The sequence below is a fragment of the Sus scrofa genome, chromosome 14, assembly GCF_054392235.1.
Source record: "Sus scrofa isolate SSC_HxYL_T2T_F1_AM1 chromosome 14, Sscrofa_HxYL_maternal_Yorkshire_Landrace_v2.0, whole genome shotgun sequence".
Taxonomy (NCBI): Eukaryota; Metazoa; Chordata; class Mammalia; order Artiodactyla; family Suidae; genus Sus; species Sus scrofa.
Genome location: NC_139396.1, coordinates 103,407,413 through 103,420,332, shown reverse-complemented (window position 1 = coordinate 103,420,332; position 12,920 = coordinate 103,407,413). Strand labels below are relative to the sequence as shown.

Sequence of the window (12,920 nt, the reverse complement as noted above, 5' to 3'; positions counted from 1 at the left end):
TGAAGTACGGTGAGAGAGAGGAGTGAGAAAAGTGGGCGATGGCGGGGAGAGCTGGGCAAGAGGCAGGAAGTGAGGTGACCACAGAGGGTCTCATAGACCAGGCTGAGAGGTCAGATTTGATTCCAGGGGGAAGGAAAATCCTAGGAGGGCTGGGTGACCAGAGAGACCGAGTTGGAAACAACCAGGGCATTATCATTTCACTTCTTGAAACCTCAGTTTTCCCATCTGTAAAACGGGCGTGATAATACCTCCTCCATAGGCTGGAATAATGAGTGAGGAGAGAGTAGAAGCATTAAACTTATCGTGAATTGTGTGCTGAGATGAATTATAACAATTGAAAGCAGGTCTTATTTTTCAGTTTCCAGGAAACCAGGGTGAAAACAGAGCAGGTTGCCTAATGGTAGGAATCTTCCAGCTCAACTAGGGAGACCATTTCTAGGCCTAAATTTAGAAAGGCATTTATCCCCAAAGGCTTGGATGCTCTGTCCTTTATTTTCCATATTATTTGGATGCTCCTAAGACATCCTGATTGTCTTCAGCCACTGGCTGGTTTAGAACAGATCGGGGGCTATGGAAATAGGACCAACCAGATTTGGGGGAATTCAGCTACTCCTCAATTAGCTGTAAACTGCAGTTTTACCAGTGAAGCACCGCCCTCAGCTTTCTCTCCCGTGGTCTGCGCCCTCGTCAGGGATGGCAAGAGGTCCTGGTAACAATCCAGAAGATCTGGACTGAGCCTGGCTCCAGGCACTGGGGTTGACTTCCTTGGGATTTTCCCATCTGAACCTCAAAAACTGCAAATAACCTATGCATGTTGTAGGTAAAGATGAAGCATCTGATGACGGCAGAGTCACCTCTCAGCGGCAGCCTGATTCCTGCCACAGTTTGCCCTTTATGGGCTGTGTGACTGGGGGGAATCGTGTTCACCTTCTGGGCTATAATTTCTCAGTATGTGACACGGAATGGAAATCTCTCTCCACAGGGAAGTCATGAAATCAAAGCTCAGGCCCCATCGGGTGGGTTCTTTTTATTCATGAACGTAGCTGCAGTGGCAGAACCACAGCCAAATTATGAATTGGTGATATACAGCCTTGTTGGTTACAAGGATGATCAATTGTTGAATAAGTCTAGACCTTGGCTGGGCAGGTGACGTCTGATCACGCTGGCAAATACCTTGAAAAAAATGAATGGCTTTAAGGCAGCTCTCAACAACCTTCCCAGGCCCTCCCAGCAGAAGCAGAGGCTGTGAAAGAGGGGTCTCTAGCCCATGCCAGTGTCTGAGGCTGGTGACCAGGTGGGAAGCCCAGGGGACAGACATGTGGTTGACTCCTCTCCAGGCTACTCACAGACAGGGGCACAGGGCCCGGAACAAGTAAATGCTTAAGGGAGCTGGACATTCAAACACCAGTCCATGTACTGCTAGACTCCAATGTTTTAAGCAAGGCCTGGCTGGGTCTTTAAACAGAAACAAATCCGGGGAGTTGCCTTTGTGGCTCAGCAGTTAATGAACATGACTAGGATCCACGAGGATGCGGGTTTGATCCATGAGGATGCGGGTTTGATCCATGAGGATGCAGGTTCGATCCGTGGCCTCACTCAGTGGGTTAAGGATCTGGCCTTGCCATGAGCTCTGGTGTAGGTCAAAGATGTGGCTTGGGTCCTGTGTGGCTGTGGCTGTGGTGTAGGCCAGCAGCTATAGCTCAGATTTGACCCTTAGCATGGGAACTTCCATGTGCCATGAGAGAGAGAAAGAAAGAAAAGAAAGAAAGGAAGGAAGGAAGGAAGGAAGGAAGGAAGGAAGGAATCCGCTGTGGAGATAGAACTTGACAGTTGCCTCCTTCATGCTTTTTACTTAGTCCTCTCTTCTATTGGACCCATTGATTAAATTCTGTCCTTTACCTGTACCCCAAACACTCTTATAGACACTCACACACTCTCTTGTACCTCCCCCTACACACACCAACGCACACCTGTGCACACCTTATATATATACGTACTCAGAGAACAGTACTGCCGAGCCACTAGGAACTCCATTCAGGCACCTGGCATTTGGTCCTGGCGCCAGCGCATCATGGCTGTGGGACCTTAGGCAAGGAACTGAGCGTCTTTGAGCCCCATCTGCAAAATGGATAGAGAAATAGCACCCATAACTACCATTGCAAAGAGCAGCAGGTAAAGCAGTCATCATGGCACCTGACACAAGGAAGTCTTCAATAAACACTGGCTCGTCACTCTGCAGCATCCCCACATGCATTTACACACCAGCACTCAAGGAAAAACACATCTAAACATGCAGCTAAGAATGGGGGCTTTTGCCCTCTGCGAGCCGCTGGGCCAGCAGACAACCAGGGTCTGGGGCCGGTGGTGGCTGGATGGTGCTGTCCCTCGTTCTTGGTCTCAAGTGGGGGTAGGGTCTGCTGCGGCCATGCTGGGCAAGGTGCAGCAAAGATTTGCGTCTGGGGAGAAATGGACAGGAGTCAACAACAGCCCTTCATCCTCTGTCAGGAGGCTGCAGAATAAAAGCCGGCTGGTTTCTGTTCTCTATCAAGTGGTCTTTTATATGGAGAGATAACAAAGGACAATTAATATAGCACTGCAAGCAACCTTTGATGCCTTGGTAATTTCTCTGCCTTATAATTATCAAACAATCAGGGTTTTCCAGGCTCCCAACTAAATCACAGCACTGAAGATAGGCAGAAAGTGGACACTGCAGCTGGAGGCCATACTGACCCAAGGAAGGACAGAGATCTGTGACCCCAAAGGGAGGCCCAGGGTGGCAGTTTCTCAAGGCTGATGAGGGCCAGTGTTGCTGGCAGAGCGTCCATGGAATGGGCCTTTGGGCCATGCTGGGGACATACTAGTCCTTGTCCCAGAGAGAAGATCTCCATTTCCTCGTCTGCAAAGTGGAGACCAGGGTCAGACTTACCTTACGTGAGGAGTGAGTGGTGTATGCTGATTAGAGTGTTTTGTAAACTGTGAAGTGCGTGCACACTTGTTACTAACACTGTGAAGCAGAAGGTCCAAGGATGCCAGTTCCTCTGAGAGTCATAGAATTTCATTACTCCAAGCAGGCTTAGATTTTAACTCCAATCTGCACAGTTTTGCTGTTCTAAGACGAGAACCCCAACGAAAGCAAGTGACATCATGGAGCCATGGGAGGAGTCTTGGATGGGAGATGGTGATCTGGGCCTCATCCTGAGCTGCCTGGCTAGAGAACCTTGGGCCAGTCTCTGCTGATTCTCGGGTCTCAGTTTCCTCATTTGTAAAATGAGGCGAAGGTGGGGGGACTGCAGGGATGGGTGAAACAATGGAGTAGTCAAGAGCTCCGGGTCTGAGCTGAGGCCTGGGTTCGAATCCCAGCGTCACCCCACGTGAAGTATGCAGGTTGCCTAACCTCCTCCCCTCCCTCCAGGGCCTCCGTTTCCTTGCCTTTACAGTGGCACAGTCAGAGCACACCTCTCTGGGGGTTACCGTAAGCATCCAAAGAGCCAACACCTGCAAAGTGCTGTGGATGGTTCTGGCAGCTGAACACTTGAGTGGTTTTGACGCTGACACTGATTTCTTCTTCCTCAGACATGCTCTGCTTCTATGGATAGGGTTGGAAGGTTTAATAGAGGAGCAAAGTGCCCTGGAATAAATGAGCTGGGGCATGGCGCCCAGGGGAGGGGGGCAGGGCGGGGGTAACGTGTGACGGCTTGTTTCCTTGACATTAGCCTACTGACTGTCCCCTCCCCTCAAAGCCAGACAGAGCCTCTCAACTCACTCACCTTTGGAGGATGTTGGGAGGCTCCTGCTTATATTTCTGAATTCCTCCCTTCTGGAAAAGCCCCAGGCAGCCTCCATGCCAATGCTGCTCTTGGTGATTAGGGGTGATTATCGGTGAGTGACGGCCCAGCACCGTGGGGGTTAATGGTGCCCAGCCGATGCTGGGTGAGGGGGCACACTCGCTGGCGCAGGGACAGCAGTGAAAGGCACTTTATTACGATGTATGACTGGTTCCTGGGCTGCTCCATCACCTGCCAGTGTGCACGCAGAAGCTAATAAGCGATTCGCTCTATTTTGCCCCGAGGGTGCCTCCTGAGGAGGAAACCATTGATTTTTAACACCAGACACGTAAACTCTAAGCTATTCCCTGTATTCCTTGGTCCCCAGCGGTGCCCTGGTGGGCAAAGTTGGCCATTTTAGTTAGCAGACACACACACAGCTAGACAGGTGGTCATCACCGGGCCACCAGGGAATGGAGGGACCTTGGCCTTCTCTGTGCTGGTCCTGCTGTTTGGGGTGCGTCTCCAGACCTACCTTCATTCCAGTGCACTGCTTTTTCTGAGCTGGTGGGGAATGGACTGCTGAGCAATTGAGGGGCGCGAGGTCCAGGTTGGGGAGGGAGGGAACCAATTCTGGGGAGTAGAAGTGAGCACTGGACCTAGATTCTGACCTCTGAGATGGGGCAGCTGCAAGGCTGTGGTCATCACTTTAGCTCCTCCAAGCCCGTTGTTCACAGCTGTAAAATGAGGGATCAATGCCCACTGGGTGTGAACCCATAAAAGATGGATGGACGAGCTTCCTACATATTAACCCCACCACGACCCTCACTGTGACCCAGGGCTTCGGTAGCATGTGCGTTAACAGCCCAGGGAAGTGAATGGTCTCGAACATCCCTGGGCTAGAAAGCTGGGCGCAGACTTTCCTAGCTGCAGGCCCACCTGCTCGTTTTGTTTTTTTCTTATTTTTATTTTTTTGTCTTTTTTTGTTTTATTTTTTTGCCTTTCCTAGGGCCGCTCCCACGGCATATGGAGGTTCCCAGGCTAGAGGTCCAATTGGAGCTATAGCCGCTGGCCTATGCCAGAGCCACAGCAACATGGGATCCAAGCCTCGTCTGTGACCTACACCACAGCTCATGGCAACGCTGGATCCTTAACCTACTGAGCAACGCCAGGGATCGAACCTGAAACCTCATGGTTCCTAGTCAGATTCGTTAGCCACTGCGCCACAATGGGAACTCCCCACCTGCTCATTTTATAGGTGGGAAAACTGAGGCCCAGGGAAGGTGAGTTACAGTGAAGCTTCTTGTTTCCTGTCTCAATCGCCATCCACCCTTTCTGAAATATCAGCCCTCAGATCAAACACCCAAAATGTTTTCTTCTATTTGCATATCTGCTTTCTGAAGTGTCTAAATATACTTTGCTTTTATAATTAGGAAAAAAACCCCACCATAATGCAAGTCCCTTGCCATTTTTTTTCTTTTTAAGAAAATGCAGAAAAGCAAATGTTTCAAGGACTTTTGAAGAAGTCACAAAGTTTAGCAAATATCTATTACATCAAGCTTATGCTCTGTGATTCTAAATAAATTTTAGCTATCTTTTCTCCTCACCTGCAAAAGAAACCTAAACTCCTCAACCCAACATCCAAAGACTCCTCCTATCTGTTTTTGTTGTTGTTGTTTTGCTGTCCCTGTGACATGTGCAAGTTCCTGGGCCAGGGATGAAACCTGTGCCACAGCAGTGATCCCAGCCGTTGAGTGACAACGCCAGTTCCTTAACCTGCTGTGCCACAAAAGGAACTCCCCTCCTCTCTGTTCTTAAGCACCCGTTTCCTAGTTCCAACTGTATTCATACATCCTGTGTTCATAGGAGTCCCCTGCTTCTCCCCCCAGCCTTGCATGCCGTTCTTCTAGCTCCCAACTATTACCGCTGAACTTCCTTCTTTTAAATAAAAAAGAAAACTTTTTTTTTTTTTCAGCAATAAAGTCATTTCCTTATCTCACTTTAAAAGTCTGGAGGTGGGCAGGGGTTTAATGATGATGTCAAGGTCCAGGCTCGTTCTTTCTGCTTCAATATCTTCCCCACGCTACATTTATGCCTCATAGTTACTGCTTCATGGTCAGTTGCAAAATGGCTATCGCAGCCCCAAGCATCAGCTCTGCATTCAAGGCATAAAAGGGAGAAGGGCAGCACTAGCAAAGCTCTCTTTAATCAAAAAATGAAAGCTTTCCTCAAAGCTGCAAGCTGACTGTCTGAAATGTCTCATTGGCCAGAACTCATCATGTGGCCACTTCGAGCTGCAAGGCAGTCTGGGCAAGTAAACATCAGCCAAAAGGGGATATGATTACTTGATTGGCCCAGACAAATCATGATTCATTTCTAGGTGTAGGTCACACTCTTATTTTGAACAAAAGCGAAGTTTTGATAGCAAAGACGGGGAGGGTGGCTTTTGGGGAGGCGTTTTCTGGTGACTTCCTGCACATTGCTTTGTGATTTAAAGTCTCTCTATTCTTCTTCTTCTTTTTTGGCCATGCCTGTGGCATGTGGAACTTCCTGGGCCAGGGACTGAACCCACGCCACAGCAGTGGCAACACCAGATCCTTAACCTGCTGAGGCACCAGGGAACTCTCATGTCTCTCTGTTCTTGATCTTACCCACATCCATATGGGAAAATCTGTCTATTGACCCACCAATCCATTGATTTTCAGCTTATCATGAGAGCCTGACACTTCCCAGGTCAGTATCTTGAGTTCCAAAGGACTCATCCAGCCCTGGCCATAGTCACCCACTCCCCCTTGCCTATTACCTGGCATGGATCCACCTCTGGAACCCTCGTCCAATGCCCACAGCATGTGGAAGTGTGGAAATTCCTGGACTAGGTATCAAACTCATGCCACAGCAGCAACAAGCCTGGCTGCAGTCCTTCATCCCTAGTCTTATTCTCTCACTTCAACCTCCCATCTTTCCAGATCTTTTCACTTTCTACTCCTGTTTTCCTGTTTTGGTTTTGTCTCAATTAGTTTGACTCCATCAGCCCTCCTAGCCTGTAACTCAAGGTTGCGATTTTTTTCTTAAAGTCCAGATAGTAAATATTTTAGGCTTCATGGGCTATACAGTCTCTGTTGTAACCACTCAACTCTGCCCTCATAACACAAAAGCAGCCAGGGACAGTGCATAAAGAACTGGCATGGCTGTGTCTAATGAAACTTTATTTATGACAGCAGAGAGTAGATTGGATTTGGCCTCAGTATACAGTTTTCTGATCCTTGCCCATCACTTCCTTCTGCCATCACTGACCTGTCTCATCCAGACTCCTTGGAATATTACTTTCACCCTTCTCTTCAGGCCCCTTGGCATCTTTACCCGCATGCTATTCATTGCAACACTGCTGATCTTTAATGAGAACTCTGGGTGTCAAGCTCTAGTCTAAGTGCTTTATCTATGAGGTGGAAAACATGGATCCCATTTGCCTGCTGGGGCTCAGATGTGACAGAGGAACTTGCTCAAAGTTGCATGTAGTGAGTACACTTTAAACTCACACATTATCCAACACTGTCCCCTGCTCCTTTCCCCCTGGGTGGCCTCCTCCTGCTGGATGTGATACAGGAACAGCAGGAGTCTTAGGGATGTGGTGAACTCATGGAGAAGTCCAGACTTTCACCTGAGTTCCTGGACGCCTCCATGTTCATGGTCCACAAACCTAAAACCCTCTGCAAAGCCAGTCATCTTTACTCAACCCAATCCTATGCTACTCCACCTAAGACCACCCTTTGCCCTCTTCTATCCTCATGATCACACTCCGATGTCTCGGAGGAAATTGAGGCCGCCATGCAAAATCACTTGCTTGGCTTCCAGCCTCCCACCCTACCCTCTCACTTCTCTGTTGCATCCCTCTCTCTCCTGATCAAAGGAGGTTTCCTGATCAGGTCTCAACCTCCCTCCTGAGCCTCATGGAGCCCACCTTCCCCCACCTCCTCGAGGACCTCACTCCATCAGTTTTGTCTGGTTTCTTGAGAAGCCCTTTACCCCCGTCCGCCATCCTACCCAGCTCTCTCATCTTAAAGCAACAAAGCGAACATAAAAAGTAACAGCCCTCTTCTCAGCCTGTCCTCTCGATACTGCTCCTTTTGTCTCCTTCTTTTACAGCCGAGCGTCCAGACATAACAAGGGCCTCCCCTCATGAGCTCCACTCTCTCATCTCCCATTAACCCTTCAACCTGCTGAAATCATGTTGCCTCTCGGTACTTGCCTGAAGCTGCTCCCACAGAGGTGGCCCCGTGACCTCCTAATTGCCAAGTGCTGTGTGCTTTTCTGTGCCCCATCTAACCTGCTGTCTTTGTTCGTTTGACTTTGTGCATCATTTCCTCTTTCTTGAGACCACCTCCTCCTTGGCCCTTCTCCCAAGTTCTCCCTCTTGCCTTCCTCCCTCCGAGCCCACCCTCAGTGTCCTTTGCGGGGTCCTCTTCCCGGCCCTTTGCTTTAGCCCCGCGCTTTTAGGGCTCTGTCCCTGGCCACACCTCCTCTCCGGGTGAGTCGGATGGTTCTCTTGGCCTCAGTGATCACTCACCTCTGGTTATCTCCCCACTGGATCTCCCTAGTGCAGTTCTCCCTGCTGAGCGTCGGACCAAACCTATCTGAAGGCTTCTAGCAGTTTCCAGTTGGATCAACAGGCCAGCACTGAACTTATGGTGTTTCTCCTCTTAGAAGCCTTCTTTTCCCAAGGGCAGTCATATATCCAAGAGTGAGAGCAGTTGAGAGCTAGCCTAGGCTTATCTCTGTCTGTAGATTCTATAGATTCTGCCTTTTCCTGTGTCTGCAAATCTAATCTATCCCTTCCTCCTCAGCTCTTCTGTTTACATGTCTCTTGGGATCAGTCTAATTGTTTGACTCAGTGTCTGCACTTGGGCTGCTGGTGACAATCATTCAGCTGCATGGCTTCGTTCTTCATGGATGTTGGCTTCCAAGGGTGGCAAGATGCTTCCCACAGCTCAGCTCAGGAGTCCTTCATTTAGGGTTTGTTGGCCCCTTCCTTTTCCTCAACCTCTGACCCAAACAACTGACTCTCTCCAGGAGCTGGATCGCCCACAAGCCCTCCCTGCACCCTCGCAGACCACTGGGACTGCTATTTCACAGGAAAAAATACCCAAGCCTCCCTTGGGAACTTCCTAACTCTCCTTTTTGAACATCGGTGCATTAGTTCAGTATGAAATGGGTCAGTCCACACATGGTAAACTGCTCAGATATTCATGCTATAAATAGACCAAAAAACCCTCCTTATCCCCAGAAACATCTGACACCCCAGTTCTCCTTGGCAAGGGCCATGACTCTTACCCATTTTACCTTTTTTTCAGAAATGCTACTTTTGTTCACATGCGCAAACGTAACTATTCCCAGCCTGTATTATCCAGCACACGTGACTATTTAAATTTAAGTTAATATTAATTACTATTAAAATGAGAGATTTAGTTCCTCATTCACGCTAGCTGCACATGCAGCATCACCAGCTGAATGTGGCTGGTGGCTACCCTACTGGACAGTACAGATCCAGAACACTTCCATTATCACAGAAAGCTTTAGTGGACAGCACCTAGTTGATATAGTGATGTGCACCTTGATTTTGTTAAAAAAAAAAAAAAAGACTTTGTCTTAGGGACAATGCCTCTGCCTTATTCCTTGTCATTATTGTGTATCAGGTTGTTTAACCAGGTTCCCTAATGATGGACATTTAGGTGGTCTTTAGGGTTTTGCTCTTATAAACATCGTTACTGCAGCCTTCATGTACATATATATTTATGTCCATGCACAAGTGTGTCCACAGGACATAGTTCTGTGAGATTTGCAGGTTCAAAATGCATGTCAATTTTAAAATATCTATTGTAAAACTGTCCTTACATGACCTTTATTCCATAACAGGTGGACATACCTATTTCCTCATGACATCTTCAACAACGCACATTATTGAGTTTTTCAGTTATCAATTTAATAAGTGAAACATTATACCACATTATTATTTTGCTTTCCACATTCAAAAATAGGAGAGATTATCTGTCATGTATATAAGTATTTATTTCTGTGAAATACCCTTGCTCTTTCTTTACATTGAATTGCTGTTGTTTTTCTTATTGAGTTCCAAGATTTCTTTACATATATTAGCCCATTGTCAGATGGGCTGCTGTTACTGTGATCTGGGTTTGTCTCCACTCCTTCCTCTTGCCAGGATGAATTATTTCATGTTAATGTGATCAACCTCATCAGTATTTAAATGGCTTCTGAATTTTGCGTCTTTGAATAGCCTTCGTTAACATTATGGAACATAGCCTTATATTTTCTTTTACTTATTTTATTGCTTAATTTTTTTCTTTCCAAGGTGATCAGTTTTAGTGCAAGGAGTGAGATAGAGATCCACATTATTTTTCCAGCTGGCTAGCCTCAAATTATTTATTGAGTGATGCTTCTTTCTCCTAATGAACTAAAATGTCAACTTTATATTATAAATGGGTTGCAGGAGCTTCTCTGTACCTTGGTAACCAGATTTGTAAGATGAAAATAATAATGTAGCGTTGTTGGAAGAGCTAATGAGATAATAACAAGTATGTAGAACAACAATGCCTGGCACAGAGTAGGTTCTCAATAAAATGCTGACTATCATCACTGATATTCCCTCCAGACATATGTGGCCTATTTCTGGACCTTATATTCTATTCATTTAGTTTGTGTGTCAGATGAGAAATTGCAAAGAAACCTACTCTGCCAACTGGAGCAGAAAAGGAATTTGTTAAAGACTATTGGGTTGGGTGGTGGTGGGGACTCTTCGGGAAGGCCAGAGAATCAGATCTGGTGGCTGTGCAGCCAGGAAGCTGGCACTTGCCTCCCAGGAGGTCCTGTTCTGGGGAAGATGCCACTGCTTCTGCCCCCTCTCGACACAAAGCTGCAGCCCTCCCTGATGGCACTGATGTCTGACACCTCCCTCATCAACTCAGATGAGATGGTACCTGCTTTCCTATTACCTTCTCCTAATTCGAGTCTTACATGGGGCTACCTGGGGTTGGCAGAGTCTAGGTCACATGCCTGTGTGTTAACTGTTGGGACTTTTGGATTCCACTAATATAGATTAATTTAGAGAAGTGGAATCTATCCAACAGGACTTTTCCAATATGAGAACAGGGTGTATTTTCACTTATCAAGGTCTTATTTTATGTCCTTTAGTAGAGTTTGATAATTTTTTTCTATAGATTAAGCACATTTTATGTTAAGCATGTTTTTAGGTTTTTAAAATCTTGTTATTACTGTAAATGGGATTGTCATTTAATTTTTTTTTCTTTTGTCTTTTTAGGGCCTCACCCACGGCACATGGAGATTCCCAGGCTAGTGGTCTAATTGGAGTTACAGCTGCCAACCTACGCCACAGCCACAGCAACGCCAGATCCGAGCCACGTCTGCAACCTACACCACAGCTCACAGCAACGCTGGATCCTTAGCCCACTGAGTGAAGCCAGGAATCGAACCTGTAACCTCATGGTTCCCAGTCGGATTCGTTTCCACTGTGCCACTACAGGAACTCCTTCATTTAAATTTCTAATTGATTATTTTTCTACAGAAAAGCTATTGATTTTTAAAAATATATTAATTCTTACTAAAGTCCTTTAAAGGTTTTTCACAGCTTTTTTAAAAACTGGGATTTTTTTCCCTTGTTTTAAAAGTGTACAATCTGATAACCAACAAAAGATGATCATTTTGCATCATTTCAGTGCTCTTCCTCCTAATTCTTTCTGATATTTAGTTGCGTTGGCAAGTGGGTCAAAAACAATGTTTAATAATTGTCATGACAATGGACGTATCAGCTTACAATAATGCTGCATAACAAGGCATTCAACGTTCAATGGTTGAAAACAATCATTTATCCGTGTTCATGTATCTGCAGGTCGACTGAGGGGGGCTTGACTGGACTTGGCTCAAGGCTGCAAGTGGTCCATGTCTGCTCTGTGTGTCTTTCATCCTCCCCAACCAGTTAGAAAATGTGATATCCTCTTCTACGATGATGATGGAAATACAAAATTGGTGAGTAGAAATATATGATGCGTCTTACGTCAGTGCTCAGCATTGGCACTCTGTCATTTCTGCCTACTTTTCATCAGCCCATGCAAGTCACATGGCTAAACTGAACGTAAGTGGGATAGGAAAGGTCCCTTGTCTTATAGGAGGAGCAAGTGCAAAATCATATGGCTAAGGACAAGGACACCGGAAGGGGTAAAGACTTGCACAATGAGCAAATTACAGTGGCATTCTTTGCTTCTCTCTGATTCTAATGAAAAGGATTCCATCAGAAATGATTGTGTATCTCAGCTTGAATAATTATATATACAATACACACACACACATATACATGTACAGGTGTATACACACACACACATAATGTATATGTAAATATATATGTAAAAATTCAAACTAAGGAAGTTCCATGTTGTCTCAGTTTATGAAGAGTTTTTAATCAGGAATCATAGTTGAATTTTTATCAACTACCTTCCCAGAATATATGGAGAATTATATGGTTTTCTTAGTGATGATGGATATTGTGAATTATATTAATTGATCCACTCACAGAGAGCCATCCTTGCATTATGGAATAATGGTGGTGGCATATTATCCTTTTAAAACACATTTGTGTTCTCTTGGCTAGTATTATTTTTTAGAATTTTGCATTTACACTGTCTTAAAGACAGGACTATAGTTTATTGGTGGTGCTCTTTTTTTGGATTTTGCTTTTGCCGTTATACTGGATTCTTTGATTCATTTAAAAGTCCTTTCCCACTCTCCATGGTGTTTGGGAATACTTTAAATAGCATTGCAGGTATCTGTTTCTTGAACTTGTGATAGATTTTACCTGGGAAGCTGTCTGGGTCTGGTACTTTAGTGGATAGTGGCTCTTTGACAACATTCCCAATTTCCTCTCTGGTAACTGGACTGTTTAGATTTCCTATCTATTACAAAATTAGTTTTCATCATTTATATCTCTAGAAAATCACCCATTTTGTTCATGTTTCAAACCTGTTTTCAAAACCGAGTAATGTTATCATTCTTTGAATTTCCTCTCTATGTGGTTATTTCCCCATTTTCATTTCTAATGATATGTGTTTGTGCTTTGTTTCTTGAATAGTTTCG

At 45.8% G+C, this 12,920-nt stretch overlaps 1 protein-coding gene across 7 annotated transcripts in view; it reads left to right on the top strand.

Annotated features, from left to right (window-relative positions):
* LOC106506054 (uncharacterized) overlaps positions 1–12,920 on the top strand; it is a 303,642-nt gene that overhangs the window by 209,502 nt on the left and 81,220 nt on the right. For all 7 annotated transcript variants that reach the window (XM_084997449.1, XM_084997453.1, XM_084997451.1 and 4 more), the window contains one exon: positions 11,683–11,819. In XM_084997449.1, the coding sequence (XP_084853575.1) occupies positions 11,797–11,819 (23 nt within the window). In that variant the 5' untranslated portion in view covers positions 11,683–11,796. The remainder of the gene's footprint in view (positions 1–11,682; positions 11,820–12,920) is intronic.